Source organism: Haliotis rufescens, unplaced genomic scaffold (assembly GCF_023055435.1).
Source record: "Haliotis rufescens isolate VD_foot unplaced genomic scaffold, xgHalRufe1.0.p SCAF_2, whole genome shotgun sequence".
Lineage (NCBI taxonomy): Eukaryota > Metazoa > Mollusca > Gastropoda > Lepetellida > Haliotidae > Haliotis > Haliotis rufescens.
In genome coordinates, this window is record NW_025963890.1 from 47,966,541 (window position 1) to 47,987,316 (window position 20,776).

Here is a 20,776-nt window from a genome sequence, read left to right on the forward strand (position 1 = left end):
CATTTCATACATACAGTAAACAGCGACTTATTCGACATCATTCCGATAATATATTTTAGAACGGTGATTATTTAGTCTCATATGTACACAATCGAGAGATGTTTCAGTACTGTTTTATTAATAAAGCTAGTGTTAAGGAATATGTTACAAGGTTGTTGAACGCGTGCCATCATAGTTACCTCCCTGTAATTTTATTTACCACATTCAATTCGATCAACATTTCAAACTGATATAATATGCAACACCCAGAAATACCATAACCACTATTAGTTGTCGCAATTCACTTGTATATTTTATTAATATCAGCTGATCCAATATCTGAAATAATGCATTTGCGACAACAACTTTACAACACGTACCCACAAGTTCACTTCCGGCATCTTTACCTGCACTAAACCTGAGAATTTGGAATTGTCTAGGGTAAAAAACCACTTATTACATTTATTAGTTGCGTTGGCAGTTTTGTATTTTGTAATTGCTTGTTGTGTTAGTATATGTCTGTGATGTCTCTAATAGCGTTGATGGACAAGACAGTGAAACTGACCTAGTCACATGGTCAAGTATGTACACCATGAGTAAGCCTTGGCATCGTACATTGTCTATTGGACACCTATCAGTTGCATTTAGACAGAGTTTTATCAATCAATTCCGTTCGTAGACAAGTTACCCCTAATTAATTTAAAGATACAAATTAACCAATACTAGAGACAAATATTGTTCCACACAGGATCCTTATATATTGCGAGAGTGATTTTGATTGAACAAAAAGAAAAGGAAAAACTTCGAAAACCTCATTTAATAACTACAGTGTTATAAATACTATACTCATAGAAAGCCAAAGAAACACCTTATCACAGTTCTCCATGTGAATGAACCAGACAACTTGTCAACAGTCTGTATGGAATAGTTCTTTGGCATCTGTATTTTCTCGTGATCATGTCTTGCTTACACTGTTGAACACTGGTGTAATAGTATTCTGAACGAGTTGCACCCGACTCGCCTAAAAAAATCTGACCCGACTCGCCTAAAAAATATATATAATATTTTGGTAGGCGTTTGGCAAATATAACTTAGTCTAGGCCTAATGATCACAATTACCAGTATATTCATACACAAGTATGGAAATAATATATGAAAAAAACAATGTATCATCCATAGAATTTGTCTTCTGTCATGTTTACATCTGCACTTCATGTTGAGTCAGTGAGTCAGAGCCCAGTTGCTATTGGGACCGAGACTACAACACTAACATTTAGGTACATTATGTGTATGAAATGCATTACTATGTATTTCTGATAGTTACATACTTATTCTAAAATACAAAAACCGACCGTAGTTTGCTCCAAAAAAAATCTTTTTAGGCGAGTTGGGTGTATCCCTTCTGAACACTAGAATTGCCTTGTCTGTAGGTCAGATAGTTCTGAGCAAACCTTACAGTAACTTTGCCAGCATTTGTTCATGAATTCCAGTATTTGCCTGGTTCTTCAAGCATTGTTCACACAAGTATCTTGTGTTTGTTTCCCATTTTCAGGATTGCTCTTGACATTCTAGCCAGTGGAGTAGTGATCTGTGTGAAACTGTTACATTTATGATTTGGTCAGAGTTATTAGAATAATAATGAATCATGGTTTCAGTTTGTTCCTGTTAACTGGTAATTGCCAGTTTTTCACTGGTAAAATTAGGCTTGGACCGGTAATTCCTGTGACTGCCAGTCACTGTGGACTGGCAAAAAGGTATCTTGTAATCTTTGTCGTTGAACAGAACATTCGTCGATAGTAAAAAAATTATACTTTGAAATGAAGTCAGCTTGTCTGTTATCATCAGGGTTTCCCGTTGTCTATTCTAAGAACAATTAACTAATATTTCACTTTGTTCGAGGTTAAATATCTATTTGAAGTGACTTAGTCTTGAATCAAAGTGAAATATTCAGAAAAAAAAGAGAAAATTGTGATCAAACTTTGTGTGGATGATGTGTAGGTCAAAAGAAGTTACTTGTGAAATGACGTCACTGAATTTATCCGCCATAAAAGTAAACTGCATTGAAATTGATGTTGAAAGAATTAAAGCCAGGTTATTTTCATACAGTATGTATTTGTTCAAAGTTGGGACTGACTAAATTGGGTGGGACTAGTAATTTATATAGTTGTCAGTCCATTGGGACTGGCAGTTTAAAAGCCAGTAGGAACACTGCGGTTTGTCAGCACAATACCTGTGCTTGCTAGTTTCACTAAAAGGATAAATGCCTATGACATGCATCACTTTTGGCTTTCCGCACAAATTACACTGACACGCTGTGATAAAACTGAAATCCTGTTCAAAGCAGCATTATACCCAACCCAGTCTCTTACTGCAGTAGCATATACAGGTTAAATTCATTAAACCATGGCTCCTTTGTTTTTGACCAGGTTGACCATTTATTAACGAACTGAATTGTTGTTTAAACACCACTTGGCACTTCTACCTTAATGATAAAACAGTTTCACGAAGAAAAATCTATCGCCAGCAGGATTTGAAACATCAAAGTCCAAACCTAAGGCTAGTGACTGTCCTCTGAAATGGCGACATGGTATTTACTTACATTCAAGACTAATACTTTATGAAACAGTGAACAGTGAAATGTGTGTTTTATGCAGTATGTTTTACAATATTCTAATCATTGTACAAAGTTTTGATTTGGTAGCTTTACGTTCAAAGGAACAAACAGAAAAGAAATTACTCTTCACTTGATCAGGGCTATGTTTTCTTGTAATAGGCCCATCAGCACTGGCAATTATTAATATTGTGTAAGTTTTGTTGATTGATAAATGTAGGGTTCCATATGAATTGTATTCATCCCAAGGGAAAGAAGAAAGAAAGATTCCGGGAAAACTTTCACATGCATCACACAGGGCTGACTCACATAATGTTCTCACAGCTAAGCATAGAGTTATTGAATATCTTTCTGGTATATATGTCCAGTTATCCGAATATATGTCCAGTTATCAAAACAATGTTATTTAACTTAAGCATTTTATGGGTAGTAGGATTCTTTGAATGAATGTTGGCCTTGGTTTAAGTAGGTTAGGGCACTCGGACCTTGGAGTCTAATTGTTTGAAAATCATGCTGAGGACACTGCCAAACCATTTCAATGGTTGGACAGTGACAGACACCATATCAGAGTGCTCTAACCTACACCTGAAGCCATGGTCCACCACCGAGTTCATGCTCAGGTTCTTCACTGGAACTTAAGCACCCAGTCATCAGTGAACTCAAGATCTTAACTGAAACAGTCAGCTATGATGAAGAAGATGATGGTGATAAACTGTTCTGTTGACTTCATGGACCATAGGACCTGTGGAGATCTGAGTTAAAATAGGTCTTCAGCAACCTATGCTTGCCGTAAAAGGTGACTATCCTTGTCGTGACAGGCGACTAACAGGATTGGGTGGTCAGGCCCGCTGGCTTGGTTGATGCATGTCATCGTATCCCAATTGTGTGGATTGATGCTCATGATGTCAATCACTGGATTGTCTGTTCCAGACTCGATTATTTACAGATGGATGTCAAATAGCTGGAACAATGCTGAGTGCCGCATTAAATAACAAACAAACAAATCATGGACCGAAGAGGAGAGAATATTACAGTGTCATGAGGGATGGGGAATCACAGAAAGTTCCTTGGTATTTGCCACAACAGAATGTCAGCTAATCAAAAGTATGAAGTCATGTTAAAATTTACATGAAAAGTATTGCATGAAAAGTATCTGTCACAAGTTGAGGCATGGCAGTAATTATCATGCTCTTGTTATCTTGGCATTTAAAGGTTACCTGCTTGGCATTAAAAGGTGAACACTTTAGAAAAGTATAGGTGATTGTTTCCAATTGATTAAGTTCTGGCAACCATGTTGTCAATGTTTCAAAATGTCAGCGTTTGTGTTTATCAAAATAGTCATTTGATTAACTAGGTTTATCTCTTTTTGGTTTTGGGTGATCAAACCTTTGTTTGATTCAGAGACAACCTGGATAACTATCCCCTAAAAACCAAAACTTTTTTATGCTTACAGGACTTAAATCACGTTATTTGACTCAAGTAAGAAATATTTTCTTAAAGCACAATGCTGACATTATGTCCTGTAAGTCATGTAATGGGAGTTAGAATCCCAAGGCCCTGTGATTGGAGTAGATCGATCCATGACGCAAGTTGGTTAGTCGCACAGAAAGCTATGGGTTGTTCAGTCATCAATATAGACATGACTTCATATATGAAATGGTATGACACAACAAGATTGTTCCTATGTCTGCAGGTTGTCACAAACATCTTTAAGAATGGCAGACGTCAAGAAGTTGGTGTATTCCATCCTGAAGTTTCTGGAGGACCAGAAGACGGCAGGGTCGCTGAGTGACGATGCCGTGGAAAGTGTGGAGGGTACGTGTACCAGACTTCTCACCTACATAAGGCCGCCTCCATGGTCTTGTGGTAGAGCGTCCGCCCGGAGAGTGGAAGGTCCGGGGTTCGATTCCCGGCCACGTCATACCAAAAGATGTTAAAAGATGATACTTCTTGTTACCCTGTCTGGCGCTCAGCATTAAGGGGCTAAAACAAGGACTGGTCGGCTCGGAGTCAGTATACTGTGTCTGAGTGGGGTATTCATGTTAAACTGCGGCATGGTATCTCAGTGAGCTAGCACTATAAATCGGCATCAGTCCGGACTAGTACAAGCAGCCACGCAAACATGTGCATGCACGTCGCTATGTAAGTGCAATAATCTTGGACGCAACGTTAAACCCAATTCCACCTCACCCACCTCACCTCAGCAAGCCTCCTGCAGGGATTCTGTTCCACAAAGTTCACAGCTTTGGGCTTCCCAACCATATAAAGGAGAGATTCTGTGAGATAACTGAAATACTGTCCAAAGCGGCGCCATGGCTAAGACCTTCCCATCCTAACCCCTCACTTGGAATTCCAGGTGAGAATTGGTTCCCCATGGTTGTTGTAAGAGGCGACTTTATGGATTACGTGGTCAGGCTCGGTGAATTGGTTGATTGTGTGTCATGGTTCCCTGACGACATGGATCGTTGCTCCCAATGTCAGGATTTCTGGTCCAGACTGGATTATGTACATGCTGCCAGCTGGAATATTGCTAAGCTGGGCGTAAGAAAGAAGCACACACATAAACATATTGTTGATCAGCAGAACATCGCGTTATAATGGTGCTTTTGTTTACACAGTTGCCATCCAGTGTCTTGAGTCCGCCTACACCCTAAACACGCGCAGTCAGGACATGGCCGCCAAATACAGCGTGAGCAAAAACCTCCTAGACATCTTCAACTCCCAGCTCAATTGCGAGGTAAGTCACAATGTTTCATAGTATTTGACTCTCAGACGACATAGGCCACTTGTTTGTTGTCAATCAGTGCCTCAGTGAGCTGGCTATGTAGGAAAGGCAGTCACCATGCTTCTTATGAGAGACACTGGAGAGAAGGATCACAGTAGCTGTTGAATAGTGAGAAAAGTTTCCTGTAACGAAAATGACATATGTTTGTCTGTCAAATTCCAGAAGGGTACATTCATATTCTCACTTAGATTTGTTCACCATAATCTGTATTGGTATTACATTATTGTGAACCTGGGTTACAATAGGCAGAGCTCCAGATAAGCTGTGTATCTGCGTAAAATACGCATCAGAAATGCAGAAATACGCAGTAAAATAAAATTTTGAAATTATAAACGGGCATTTCGTCAACCTTGCTAAACTCCATGATGACAGTTACATCATGATCATTTGCCATCACACTTTCTTGTGGAAGTATCATGGTATATCTGAGTCCTATAAAGCTCTCGAACCCACACAACACCAGTTTGCAGGGACTAGATGAATAGTGTTTTTAACTTATTAACTTAAATACCCACATGTGTAAAAAATAGTGGGTTACAGAAATTTGAATACCGAAATAGAATTATTGATACCCAATGATTTTAAATTGCATGGGTAAAATACCCACAACACCAAAAGCTTATCTGGAGCTCTGAATAGGTCTTCAGCAACCCATGCTTGCTGTAACAGGCGATAGTGCTTGTCGTAAGATGCGACTGACGGAATCAGGTGGTCAGAGTGTTGACATGGTTGATGCATGTTATCATATCCCAATTGCATGGATTGATGCTCATGATATCACTGGATTGTCTGGTTCAGACGCGATAATTTACAGACCCACGTCATATAGCTGGAATATTGTTGATGCGTTAAACAACAAACAAATTGTGGACCTAGTTTGGACAGAATTGGTCCTCAGCACCCCATTGTTGGTCATAAAAGCCAAATTAATGGGGTGGAGTGGTCGATGACATGAAGACTACGTGCAATCGTGCCCCCAGTGGGTATGGTTGTTGCTCATGGTCTTGACACTGGTCAAGACGTGACTGTTAACAGAGCTCCAGATAACTTTTTGAGCAATTGAGTTTTTTACTCTAGGGTTTCTATTTTAATTGGGTTATTACATTTTTCATTGGGTAACCAATATTTTTTCACTCATCTATTCATAACTATATCAACTATATCAGTGCCGTAGCCAGCCTGGGGGGCAGTTGCCCCCCCCTGGATTTTTCACAGAAAACATTTTTCCTTGTGAAAATTAACTTGAATAAAAAATGAATAATCTTATTTGCCCCCCCCTGTCAAAAAAAGTTAACTGCGGCCTTGTATATTGTGTTTTTCCCCAAAAGAGTGACCATTTTAAGATTTTAAAAAATGAAATAAGTTTTTAGATGTATATAACCATGATAACTTTTCTAAATATATAGGCTTGACTCGGAAAGTAAATCAGCTTGTAATTGTGTTTTGGAAATTAGCTCCTTTGTACGCATGCTGAAAAAACTTCATTGGGTATTTACGCGTGCTGTTTTTATAATTTGAGGTTTTCATTTAATGCATGCGTTTCTGTATGGAAGTTTATTGAAAGTAATTGGGTTTTGAATATTTTTGTGGGGTATTTTACGCAAAGATGCTGCTTATCTGTAGCTCTGTTGTTAACAGGCTTCCATGATATGGCCATCTTCCCGAGGCAAGAGAGTTAACTGACTTTAAAAGTCCAGTTTCCATCCTTGCCGAACTAGGCTGGAATTACTGGGCACGATCGTAGTGCCACCAGTGGCTTTTACCAGTTAGGTTCCCTCTAAGCCTCTCCTATGGACCAATCAGATTCCACCTCTCATATCACTTGCGTTTGCTTCACACAAAATGGTGGCGCCGAGTCAGGACGATCTGATCGATAATCAAGATCTATATTGTGATAAAAGGGGTCTTACATCGCGAAATGCATCAAATCATGTGAGCACCTTGATTAAAAAAATGAAAAGATTTGGAAAATATCTGCTGACGAGTTGGCGGTGCACATGCTTTGCAAATCCTGCAATCGACCAAAATTTGCACTACAGTTTACGAACCGGATTTCGATTTCGGTGCGCGATTTTGATTTACCTATGCATAGACTCGTTAGTCCAGCCAAAATGTAACTCCAGCCTAGTTCGTCAAGGATGGAAACTGGACTTTTATAGTCAGTTAACTCTCTTGCCTCGGGAAGATGTGATATGGCTGGACCATTGCTAACTGCAGCTTAAAACAACATTCACTCTCTCATTCACTGTACTAGGATTACATAATAGTGATGTTTATTCCCTATTTGATTCCAGCCTGACTCAGATTTTGCTAGCATGTCTTTGCATGAACCGACTCCACAGGAGAAGGAAGAGGCAGAGAGATTGAAAAACAAAGGTAAGTAGCTCTGTGTAATACACCCTTCATTGTCCAGTGTGTCACATCCCCATTTCGTCAGGACAACCACGCTGGACCATTCACTACAACAGATTCTAAACAGGCCTTGTTCTTATGACATGATGCTAAATATAGCAGTCCAGTCAAATCACACACATTGGCGAGAAATATTCTGTGCTGAGTTAATGATACGAGAGATTTGATGGTGATGTCTTTTTCGAATGGAAGCTTAGCAGATGGGTCCACAATCTCATTAAAATCAGACCTCAGTTCTTGCTACCACTAAACAAAGATCTGAGGACATCCCATTACGGGTCACGTCAGAACGACCTTTCATCCGACCAATCAGAGCATCGCTTACCAGATTATGAACGTGACAGTCGGAATGTGATTTCTGATCATGCAGCCTCGAAAACTTTAACTCCTAACGATAGTTACGGGTTTAACGACTGTATCCATACAATCTAGCCCACCTATTAGCCATTCCTGAATGTTCTTGTGTTCAGGTTTCAAATTTGTAATCGACAATTTGTCAAAATATGTTTCGAAGCGTAGTTGCCAATTTGAAATTAGTGCCGTAAAGCTGCCTTCTGATTGGTCATTCCATTGGTCGGACAAAGTTCGCTCTAAGTCGGTCCGACGTGACCCGTAATGGGATGTCCTCAGATCATTGTTTAGCGGTAGCGAGAACTAAGATCTGATTTTAATGAGATTGATGGGTCCAGGGTATGTATTGTCATAGAAAAGAGATACCGTAGTACCATATAGATAATTTAGTGGATGCTGTTACAGTGACAGTGACAGATTTGAGAACAAAGAATGTACCCACCAGCAGAGGTAACTGATGTTGAAAAAAATCTCATCCCCCCTCCCCCACTACAAAAAACAATAAGCAAACAACACTGTCCCTGTGCAACAGTGTCATGGTAACAAATTATATGCCATTGTCTTGTGCTGCTTCTGACCGCCTCCGTGGTCTAGTGGTAGAGTGTCCGCCCGGAGAGCAGAAGGTCCGGGGTTCGATCCCCGATTGCGTCATACCCAAAGATGTTAAAAGATGGTACTTGTTGTTACCCTGTCTGACGCTCGGCATTTAGGGGCTAAACAAGGACTGGTCGGCTCGGAGTCAGTATACTGTGTCTGAGTGGGGTATTCATGTTAAACTGCGGCATGGTATCTCAGTGAGCTAAGACTATAAATCGGCATCAGTCCGGACTAGTACAAGCAGCCACACAAACACACACTAACATGCACGTCGCTATATAAGTGCAATAATCTTGGACACAAAGTTAAACCCAATTTCACCTCACCTACACTGACAGTGACAGATTTGAGAACAAAGAATGGACCCACCAGCAGAGGTAATTGATGTTGAAAAAACTCTCATCCCCCTCCCCCACTACAAAAGACAATAAGCAAACAACACGGTCCCTGTGCAACAGTGTCATGGAAACAAATTATATGCCATTGTCTTTTGCTGCTTCTGTTGTGAATTTACACTAAGTACTTCTCTTAATTAGTTTAAGGGAATTAGTATAAGGATATATTTCTCATGTGCCTATAATTTAGTACCTCATTAACAATCAAGTACTGTCAAATACTGTTGTTGAAATGTAAATTAGTTTCTTTTGGGGGAACAAAAAGTAGTGTTGAGTCTCTCCCTGGTTTCAGGTAATGACTTCATGAAAACGGACAAGTTCTCGGACGCACTGGAGTGCTACTCAAAGGCTATCAAGATTGACTGCAAAAATGCTGTATATTTTTGTAACAGGTAATTCATCGGGGAAACTTCCTTGTGTGTAGAATTACTGGATCAGATGATGAGGCTCGGTGACTTGTGTATCATTGTACCCAAACAACATAGTTTGTTGCTGGTTTGACTGGTGGGACTTGATTATTTAGAGACTGACTAGTCATGGTTTCGCTAATTTCTTCCTGTCTCAACATGCTCAACGTTGATCATTTTTTGGTTACCATGGTTACAGCCATTTGAATTTAACCGACTGGAGCCAAAAACACAAATAGAAAATAAATTTTAAATTTATTTCTACTTGCCCTGGCTGTTCTATCTTTGAGAGAGTAGAAAAATAGAATAGATACAACTTACAACTACAATAGTCAAAAACCTGTTTACGTTTTTGGCTATGATACATCTAGTCTATGTATTAGATGTAGTCTCCGGCCATTGCAAGCAGACCCGTGAAGATCCGGGGTAGAATAGGTCTTCAGCAACCCATGCTTGCCTTAAAAGGCGACTATGCTTATAGTAAAAGGCAACTAACGGGATCGGATGGTCAGGCTTGCTGACTTGGTTGATGCATGTCATCGATCCCAATTGCGTGGATCGATGCTCATGATGTCAATCACTGGAATGTCTGATCCAGACTCGATTAATTACAGACCGCCGTCATATAGCTGGAATATTGCTGAGTGCGGCATAAAACAACCAACCAACCAACCAACCAACCATTGCAAGCAGCATACAAGGAGAAGAAGCCTAATCTGACAGAAGTAGCATACATGATACTTTAAGACATCTTGTACCTGAAGCAGGATTACAATACTTGGCCCTGAAAGTACATGGTAGTGGTACATTCTGGGTTAGAATTGTCCCAGCAACCTATGGTGGTCATAAGAGACCTGGTACCTTGGTTGATCGTTTTTCAAACAAACAAACAATGTTAGTTTTTATTCCAGGTGTATGACAGTTATTTGTGTTGTGTTTTCCAGAGCCGCAGCATACAGTAAACTTGACAAACACCAGCTGGCTATAGAGGACTGCAACCGGGCTCTCAACATAGACCCAGGATACAGCAAGGCCTATGGAAGACTAGGGTAGCTATATGTTGATGATAATACGTAACGCCTGGGACACACTAGGCAGCCAAATATTGATGAGCACTAAGGATCGTCACTCATTAGCTGAACAAGTCCGAGAAGTTACGTTCTGTATCCAAACAAGTGAGATGAGTTGGTGTAGCTTCATCCTTTTATCATGGTGCTTGTAGCCATTTACTTCCAAATTCATATACACTGGAAGCAGAAATTAGGACAGAGGCTAGGGTTTTGAATTTCTAGAAGCTGGATTTTAGTCTCCATATCACCTGAAACTTGTTCCATCAATGTGTTTATGTGATGTATGCAGAATCGCCTACACAGCCCTCAACGACCACGAAGGAGCGCGTGAATGCTACCGGAAGGCCCTAGAGTTGGATCCTGACAATCAGAGCTACCAGAATAACCTGGAGATTGCAGAGACCAAGCTCAAGGAGGCCGCTGTCGGAGTAAGTTGTGTTCCAGTAGGAACCATTAGTGACATTTGCGTTTTCTTTAAAGTTATGCCATCTCTGTCACTCCAAATTTGTCAGTCATCTTCATAAGCCCAACAACGATTACAAAAGGGTTTAGCCCTTGGGGACTCATGTACATGTCAGTCTGTGATTACTGCAGCTGTACAGGTCAGTCTGTGGTAACTGCAGCTGTTCAGGTCAGTCTGTGATTACTGCAGCTGTACAGGTCAGTCTCTGATTACTGCAGCTGTACAGGTCAGCCTGTGATTACTGCAGCTGTACATGTCAATATGATTACTGCAGTTGTACATGTCAGTCTGTGATTACTGCAGCTGTACAGGTCAGCCTGTGATTACTGCAGCTGTACATGTCAGCCTGTGATAACTGCAGCTGTACAGGTCAGCCTGTAATTACTGCAGCTGTACAGGTCAGCCTGTGATTACTGCAGCTTTACAGGTCGGTCTGTGGTTACTGCAGCTGTTCATGCACAGGTCAGTCTGTGGTTACTGCAGCTGTACAGGTCTGTCTATTATTACTGCAGCTGTACAGATCTGCCTGTGATTACTGCAGCTGTACAGGTCAGCCATTGATAACTGCAGCTGTACAGGTCAGCCTGTGATAACTGCCAGCTGTACATGTGTTCTGTGATTACTGCATCTGTACAGGTCAGCCTGTGATTACTGCAGCTGTACAGGTTATCTGTGATTACTGCAGCTGTACAGATCAGCCTGTGATTTCTGCAGCTGTACAGGTTAGCCTGTGATTACAGCAGCTGTACAGGTAAGCCTGTGATTACTGCAGCTGTACAGGTCAGAATGTGATTACTGCAGCTGTACAGGTTATCTGTGATTACTGCAGCTGTACAGGTCAGCCTGTGATTACAGCAGCTGTACAGGTCAGCCTGTGGTTACTGCAGCTGTACAGGTAAGCCTGTGATTACTGCAGCTGTACAGGTCGGCCTGTGATTACAGCAGTTGTACAGGTCAGCCTGTGATTACAGCAGTGGTACAGGTCAGCCTGTGATTACTGTAGCTGTACAGGTCAGCCTGTGATTACTGCAGCTGTACAGGTTATCTGTAATGTTTCAGAGTGGATTTGGAGCTGGCCCTGCAGGTGGTCTAGGCATGGATCTCGGGAGTATGCTTAACAACCCCTCTCTAGTCAATATGGTGAGTACACACCGTTTTATTGTTTCAGTTTGGCAGACATGTGGCCTTATAACCCTGGTTAGGTGTGTACACAATGTTTATTAATGTTCAGCTCTGATCCATAATGCAGTCTTACTTCAACTGTCATAACTCCCATACTTTAATATAGACTTCCTCAGCATTAAGAATAGTTTGTGGAACATCGACCATATATCAGAATTACCATCTCTGCACCTGTATCTAAAAAGGTAATGGCACCACAGGGGGCACGGGTGGCCCAGTTGTCTATGGCGACACGATTCGCTGTGCAGAGTTGCGTCCCTTGGGCCCCCAGAAACCTATGATTGTGGGTTCGATTCCCGGTTAGCCGCGATTATGTTTCTAGGTTTGTCAGCACCATACCCGTGCTCGTGGGTTTCACAGAAGTGGTAAACGTCTGAGACCTGCATCACTTCGGGCTTTCCTCCCACATTAAGCTGACATGCCGCGATATAACTGGAATACTGTTAAAAATGGTGTTAAACCCAACTCACTCACTCACTAAAGGCACCACAGCATGGTTAGACATTTGTTTTTAGGTTCTAGTGAGGTGGTGTACAGGCGGAGGTGTCTGTAGAGCACATGGATGCTAGTCAGGGTTTAACCTTGACTTACAAAAGTGGGGATCCGGGGGACCCCCAATAATTAATTGTAAGGGTCCCTGCAGGCAATATGAGGGTCCTGTAAAGTAATGTAATGGTGTACTGCACTGTATGTTTAGATAATTACTATAGAGCCTGGACTGAATCATTGATCATGTGGATCAATGGTCATGACTGATGATTAATGCGTCCATTCTTGGCATTTGTGCATTGCTTATAACCCTGATGCTTGTCATGTATGCTGTATACTGAACTGTTGTTGTGGTGTTGCAGGCAGCGTCGCTGATGTCCAATCCACAGATGCAGCAGATGTATGTACCACCTTTGTAACCTCTCTCCACCAGCATCTATGTAATCTTACCACTGTAACCATGTCATACGTCAGACGCCACTTTTGTTTGAGTTGGCTTTTTAAGCCTCTATCATTACTATTCAGCAGACATTATCTCAATAATTTCAGTAATTTGAAATTGGGGGTGGAGGGGTTAGTGTCATCTGTGGTGAAGAGTAACATCACCTAGTCGAGTCTAGTTTAAATCCCAATCTCACTAAAATCAGATCTTAGTTTTCGCTGCCGCTAAACAAAAATCTGAGGACATCCCATTATGGGTCACGTCAGAACGACCTGGGAACATCTACGGTCTTTAGAACAGGACCATGACAGTCGCGGCAAAGGCTGTGAGGGTCCGCCAAGAACAAGTACATACAAGTAACAAGTTATACAGGCCGGGCATTTATCTTGGCTGTTCCTGTCTTCTTCAATATGTATCGTAGGTGTTATTACCAAGGAGGTAGTTCACGCACAAAAAAAAATGTAATATATTTTCAAAAATATGTCTCCACAGTATGGCGATGATAAGAGAATGATGTGTCTGGGACAGTTAAACATCACGTCGTGTAGGTCGCTATGCACATGATTACAGTGTGACCCAGTTGCTTGGGTGGTGACCATGGTGATGCTGGGATGTGTTTGGGTAATTTGTTTTTAGAAGCTGGAAACCTTGTTCAAGCACTTTTTCACACAGGATCAAAGTAGGGAGGAGAAATACATAGTTAGAGATAGGATAAGTATATAAATATACAAAGTAATGTAAGATTGACAGTACTATATCTGGTATACAAAGACGCTGTGTTCCTTCACCCCCCTGGGGATGTATTCTGTCTTGTTCTGCACAGGATGGCCGGGATGTTGTCAGGGGGTGGAGCCGGCCCAGCACGTGACCCTGGGATGGGAGGTCCAGGTCAAGCACCAGGTCAAGCACCAGGTCAAGCACCAGGTCCAGCTCCAGGTCAAGCACCAGAACAGGGTCTGTCATCTTTACTACAGGCGTGAGTACTCTGCCATGTTAACGTGCAACCTATGACGGATGTTCAGTCCAGTGTCCCTGCTATTGTAGGATTTTGTACCACCTTCTTATCCCAGCTACAGAAACAGGTCACCAGTGTGTTTTTCAATGTGGTGGAATCTTGTCATACTTAGAGTGCCAGCGACAGGAACACATTATTTGCGATTTTGTTTTGTGGAAAGTATTTAAATGTCCAAATACAACTAACATTGTATTAGTTGTTAAGTTTGTGAAATGACCTTTGACCTTTGAAACAACCTCTATATAATTGAAAGAACAATTAAGTCTGTGATTTGCCTCTTATTTTTCTTTCTTTTTTTTAAATTCACATTAGGTGCCATGATTTTACGACCAACCCTACATGTTGTGTTTGTAGCTCACTTAAGTCATTGTTGCGTCGAAGCTGACATTTTGAAAATGCACCCTTTTGGTAATAAAGGCAATAAGAGCAGTCTAATTATGAAGACAGATAAGCTGAATGTATATGAACATTTGACTTGTGGGTTTCACCAAATTTGTAAACGTCTAAGACCTGAATCAGTTCAGGCCTCCCTCCGAGGTCAAGCTGACGTTAAAGCGTTCGCTCATCACGTCGAAGACCCGGGTTCGAATCCCGACATGGGTACAATGTGTGAAGCCCATTTCTGGTGTCCCCCGCCATGATATTGCTGGAATATTGCTAAAAGCGGCGTAAAACCAAACTCACTCACTCACATCAAGCTGACATGCCGTGATATAACTGGAATACTGTTCAAAGCAGCATTAAACCTCACTCACTCACTCACTCACTCACTCACTCACTCACTCACTCAACCCGTGAAGATTCTGGGGTAGAATAGGTCTTCAGCAATCCATGCGTGCCGTAAAAGGTGACTATGCTTGTCGTAAAAGGCGACAAATGGGATCGGGTGGTCAGACTCGCTGACTTGGCTGATGCATGTCATCGATCCCAATTGCGTGGATCGATGCTCATGATTAAATCACTGGATTGTCTGGTCCAGACTCGATTATTTACAGACCGCCGTCATATAGCTGGAATATTGCTGAGTGCGGCAGTAAACAACAAACCACTCACTCACTCACTCACTCACTCACTCACTCACTCACTCACTCACTCACTCACTCACTCACTGTCTATACCGCCAACTAGGATTCCATCAGGATCTCAAGTCACAATGCCACAAGTGATGCAGTGTGTTAGTGAAGTTGGAGTTGTACTCTACTTCCCCGGTGTGACACGTGTCTTGTTTATGTAGGGGCCAGGCACTAGCGTCACAGATGCAGCAGCAGAATCCCGAGTTGGTGGCCCAGCTCCGAGCTCAGATGAACCAGCAGCAGCAGCCATCACAGAACACATTCTCAGAAGGTCAGTCAGGGGTCACCTGATGGCGCCGCTCAACTGGCAACTCATTGTTGGCTTACCCCCATAAAGTGTTTGTTTTTTGGATTGGATGTTAACATGAAGGGTCATGGATGAGTGAGAGTCACTCTTCGTTCGAGCTACTGCATGTTGATTGAGGTTTTGAAACGTTCCTGTAGGGGTAAAAGCTTGTGTGAACAATAGGACCAGTTCAATTAAATATATAAGGAAAAAGTTGATGTTGTCATTATGACTCTAGACCCGTGAAGATCCAGGGTAAGAACTGGTCTTCAGCAACCAAAAGTTGCCATAAAAGGTGACTGTGTTTGTCGTAAGAGGCGACTAACGCAATCTCATTAAAAACAGATCTTAGTTCTCGCAACAGCTAAACAAAGATCTGAGGACATCCAATTACAGGTCACATCAGACCGACCTTGCGCGAACTTTGACCGGCAAATCAGAAGGCAGCTTTCTCATGCTTTGCGGCACTAATTTCAAATTGGCGACTAGGCTTTGAAACATATTTTGACAAATTCTCGATTACAAATTTTTAACCTGAACAAAAGAACATTATGGAATGGCTAATAGATGGTCTAGATTGTATGGGACCGCCTCCGTGGTCCATAGGTAGAGCGTCCGCCCGGAGAGTGGAAGGTCCAGGGTTCGATCCCCGGCCGCATCATACCAAAAGACGTTAAAAGATGGTACTTGTTGTTACCCCGTCTGGCGCTCGGCATTAAGGGTCTAAAACAAGGACTGGTCGGCTCGGAGTCAGTATACTGTGTCTGAGTGGGGTATTCATGTTAAACTGCGGTATGGTAACTCAGTGAGCTAGCACTATAAATTGGCATCAGTCCGGACTAGTACAAGCAGCCATGCACACACACACGTGCATGCACGTCGCTATATAAGTGCAATAATCTTGGACACAACGTAAACCCAATTTCACCTCACCTAGATTGTATGGATTCAGTCGTTAAACCTGTAACTATCGTTCGGAATACCCCATGTTAAAGTTTTCGAGGTTGCATGATAAGAAATCACATTCCGACTGTTACTTTCATAATCTGGTAAGCGATGCTCTGATTGGTCAGATGAAAGGTCGTTCTGACGTGACCCTTAATGGGATGTCCTCAGATCTTTGTTTAGCGGTAGCGAGAACTGAGGTCTGATTTCAATGAGATTGCAACTAACGGGACCGGGTGGTAAGGCTCGCTGACTTGGTTGATGCATGTCATTGTGTTGCAATTGCATGGATCGATGCTCATGATGTCAATCACTGGATTGTCTGGTCCTCGATTATTTACAGACCTTCATCGTATAGCTGGAATATTGCTGAGTGCGGCGTTAAACAACAAACAACAACAACTTCCATCTTAGCCTCATGGTATGTTTTTCCTGTTTGCAGATCCCTCAAATCCAAAATGACGTCATTTCCGTGTCCCATGTTGGTTGCAAGAGTTGAATACAGAGATCGTCATCCATCACATCACTCAACCATCAATTATCATGTCCATAGGCTGTGTGTGCGATACGACCAGTTATACAGCCAGTCCCCCCCAACAGTCACACTGCAATCCACCGTACACCCCCCACTGCAGGAGCTGGCCAATGTACCCTGCTTTTGTAATGGTCAACATGATGATATCCTAGGTTGCGTGTAATATGAATGGAAACGATGCCATCTCTATGGCTGCCTTTAATTATGTATGTAATGTCAAGGATTGATGTGAACATTTGGATGCGCTTTTATCTGGCATAAAAAAATAAAAGAACTGGTTCTCAGGCAATGACTTTTGAAAATTGCGGGCGGGAAGTGTTTTGTTTGTTTTTTTGTTTTGTTTTTTGTTGTTGGTTTTTTTTTTTTTTTTTTTGCTTGTTCAAACCAGCATGTAACCAAATGAACAGTTGTGTACTATCAACCTGGGACAAGGCCTCCCTACATAAACAAGCATACAAACGCCTATTGCCGCCATTACGATAAGCAGTGTGCATGTAAAGGGAAGTAACTGCGTGCTATGTTGGATTGCTTTGTTTTTAAGTATTAGGATTTTTTTGATTTTTTTTTCCAAAATGGAAATAAACACAAAACATGCGGCAAACTTTATGATGATGCGGGCAGTGCCTGAGAACCAAGACTATTATATTTTTTTTTTAGCCTTTGCAAGATACATATACTATGGCGATTTGATTGTAAATAGCATTTAGTTTCATAACTCGTTTGTTGTTTTACAAGCCATGTTCTGCCCTGGTTTGCTTTCTAAGTCTTGTTTTGATAATAGCGTTGATCCCTGTGAAATACCCAGCAGTAAGTTGCCTTGGTTACGACGAAACAAGGATTATGATGTTTGAGGCTGAAACGATCCACTTGACCACCAAGGTTGTAATCTCAGTGATACGAAAGACAATACTTATCATTGAGTATCGATGCAACTCTTGTTACGTATCATTTTCAGTACATAATGTAGTACTGATCTGTATGTTACCTTTATAATATGAAGCCCATTCTTCAGTTTAAAAAACATTAAACCACATCAAAAAGTAAGGAAATGTCGGTACGTGTTACCTCTGTTATATCAAAATTAGAATAGATTTGTGCAATATTACTCTGAAACATTGTAATTTGTATGATGTTGTTATCGTACCATACGTATCTATGGTGACCGGAGTGCGTCGTCTCAGCCCAACTGATGTTTGTCACACTAGTCCAGCTATCAATAGAATCCTCACCTAGGATGTAGGTGAACCAGCTGTTGCCATGGCGACGTGCTTATACGGATACATTGTATGTATCACCTTGTGGTATATGTATATTTGTGAATAAAACATTGATAATTACCAGATATTATTGGTGTAGGTAGTTATGACTGTCCGCATGTGTTATTTAATTTATGATTACACAACAGTGATATTTTTTAATTGCTAAAACTACATGTATTGGCGAAGTTAGAAATTAGTAATACTGGGTATTTTGTTCAACTTCTATCTTACTTTTAATTACATGTGAAAGTTGCAAGGAAATAGCTGTTCCCAGGAAGTTGATTATGTCAGACAGACCGTTCCTGCTTGAGATGACAGGTACTGCATCTGGGCCCCGTTCCGCAGAACGATCTTAGTGGTATGACGATCGTAACTCCCATGCTGTAACTTAGACTCAGAATAGTGAGTGAGTTGGGTTTGACACCGCTTTTAACAGTATTCCAGTCATATCACGGTGTGTCAGCTAAATGTGGAGGAAAGCCCGAAGTGATGCAGGTGAAACCCACAAGCACGGTTATGGTGCTGACAAACCTAGAAACATAGTCGGGTCGAACCGGGATTCGAACCCACAATCATAGGTTTCTGGCGTGCCCAAGGGACGCAACTCTGCCATCGCGGCGTCATAGACGACTGGGCCCCCCCGTGCCCCGACCTAGACCAAGGTCCTGAACAGTCAGTGGCCATAGGTGTAACTTCATTGCTTTCTTGTCTTAGAAGTTCAATCAAATTCTACATCAAGATATAATATATTTTTTGTGAAGGTTACATGATATGATGTTTTTTGTTGGACAAGAGTCCAGTCTGACGTTTGTGAGCTTATTAATGACACATTTTGACATTCATACATTTTTCACGAGACTCTAATCTTGAAGTGACGTTAACACAGACTGACAACTTCCACGTTCCTGGGGAAATCCCTGGAAATTCCCAAGCATGAATAAATACAGACGATTGTTTTGTGTATTTAGACACTTTTATCTTGAACTTGGCGTTTAGTGTCTGTATGTGTAACTGTCATTGGCTTTCTTCTCTTAGCAGTTCAATCAAATCCTACATCAAGATGTACAGTTGTACATAGCTACATCACTCATGTCAGTTGTTCTGTGCAACTATCATCACCATCTCTTGACACACACTTGTTACGGGGCAGTCGGGTAGCCTAGTGGTTAAAGTGTCTGTCATGCCAAAGACCCGGGTTTGATTCCCGACATGGGTACAATGTGTGAAGCCGGTTTCTGGTGTCCCCCGCGGTTATATTGCTGGAATGTTGCTAAAAGCGGTGTAGAACCTCACTCACTCACTAACTCACACACTTGTTAAACATCTGCATCTGAAACCCATCCTGAATGATGTTGTGACTGGTTAAGGTTGCCACTATATGTACACAGCAAAAGGCCAAGAAATATTCAGGATATTTGAAGAAATAAAATAGAGTACCCAGAACAATTTTGCATGTTTTCGTGCAATAGAAAAAAATGACTAAGATATTGGCTGCATGCAATGACTTGCAGAACCTCTCTGTACATAAGCTGTTCCTTACAATCTACCATAGGGATACAGGTAGGACTAGTCACGATTATAGACCAAGTTTTGTGTATTCATACCATGTGTATGTAAATTAGCTGTGTATGGGTTCTTTTGGAAGATGTATTCTACCTCATCAGTCTATTACAGCTGAGTACATGAAAGTATTAGAGTCGAGTTGGTCAGTCCAGAGCAGGGAACTACAATGTATCACCAAAAACTGGCTTCCCTGTCACAATCCTTTACAGACCATTGTGATGTCATCGGTTACCATGATGTCACAATCAAATGACATCACTAGTCTCTGTGCCACTGAAGCTGCTCAGGGCCCGCTTGCACAAAGCGATCTTAGCGCTAAGACTATCGTAAGCCTATGTTAAAGTATAGGAGTTACGATCATGTTAGCGCTAAGATCGCTTTGTGCAAGTGGGCCCAGCTGTACATTTTACACACACAAACTGCTTGTTACTGTTTACAAGTTGAAAATGTTGAAAGATGGATTTTGGATGATACTCGTAACAAGAATCTTACCCTTGTGTCTTTTGATATCAAATATATCAACACTTACCGATAAAAGTTTGATATTGTGAAAGGAGTTTTTGTTTTACAGGAAATCCTGAGCTAAGAGGATCCCAATACAATGCAGGACTGATGGCCAATACCATTTGCCAAAGGAGCAATTTGTACATCTTCTTGAGGCAAGGATGTTAACTGACTATAAAAGTCCAGTTTCCACCCTTGCTGAACTATGCTGCAATTTCGTGGCTCGATTATAGCACCACTAGTGGCGAGTTATGTCCCTTCTATGTCCCTCATATTAACTAATCAGAATCCACCTCCTCTTTTCACTTGCATTTGCTTCAAACAAAATGACAGCACCTAGTCAAGTCAATCAAGATCTATGTTGTAATAAAACAGAGCTTACCCTGCGAAGTGCATCAGATCATTTGAGCACC

At 41.5% G+C, this 20,776-nt stretch overlaps 1 protein-coding gene across 1 annotated transcript; it reads left to right on the forward strand.

Moving 5' to 3' along the window:
• Positions 1-307: 307 nt before the first annotated feature.
• Positions 308-18,381, forward strand: LOC124146239 (small glutamine-rich tetratricopeptide repeat-containing protein alpha-like). The gene is made up of 12 exons (XM_046516432.2): positions 308-420; positions 4,284-4,405; positions 5,209-5,327; positions 7,670-7,751; positions 9,423-9,522; positions 10,482-10,586; positions 10,897-11,035; positions 12,130-12,210; positions 13,104-13,141; positions 14,007-14,159; positions 15,433-15,542; positions 16,945-18,381. Exons 2-12 carry the CDS (start codon positions 4,306-4,308, stop codon positions 16,962-16,964), a joined length of 1,047 nt encoding a protein of 348 aa, XP_046372388.1. The 5' UTR covers positions 308-420; positions 4,284-4,305; the 3' UTR covers positions 16,965-18,381.
• Positions 18,382-20,776: the final 2,395 nt, after the last annotated feature.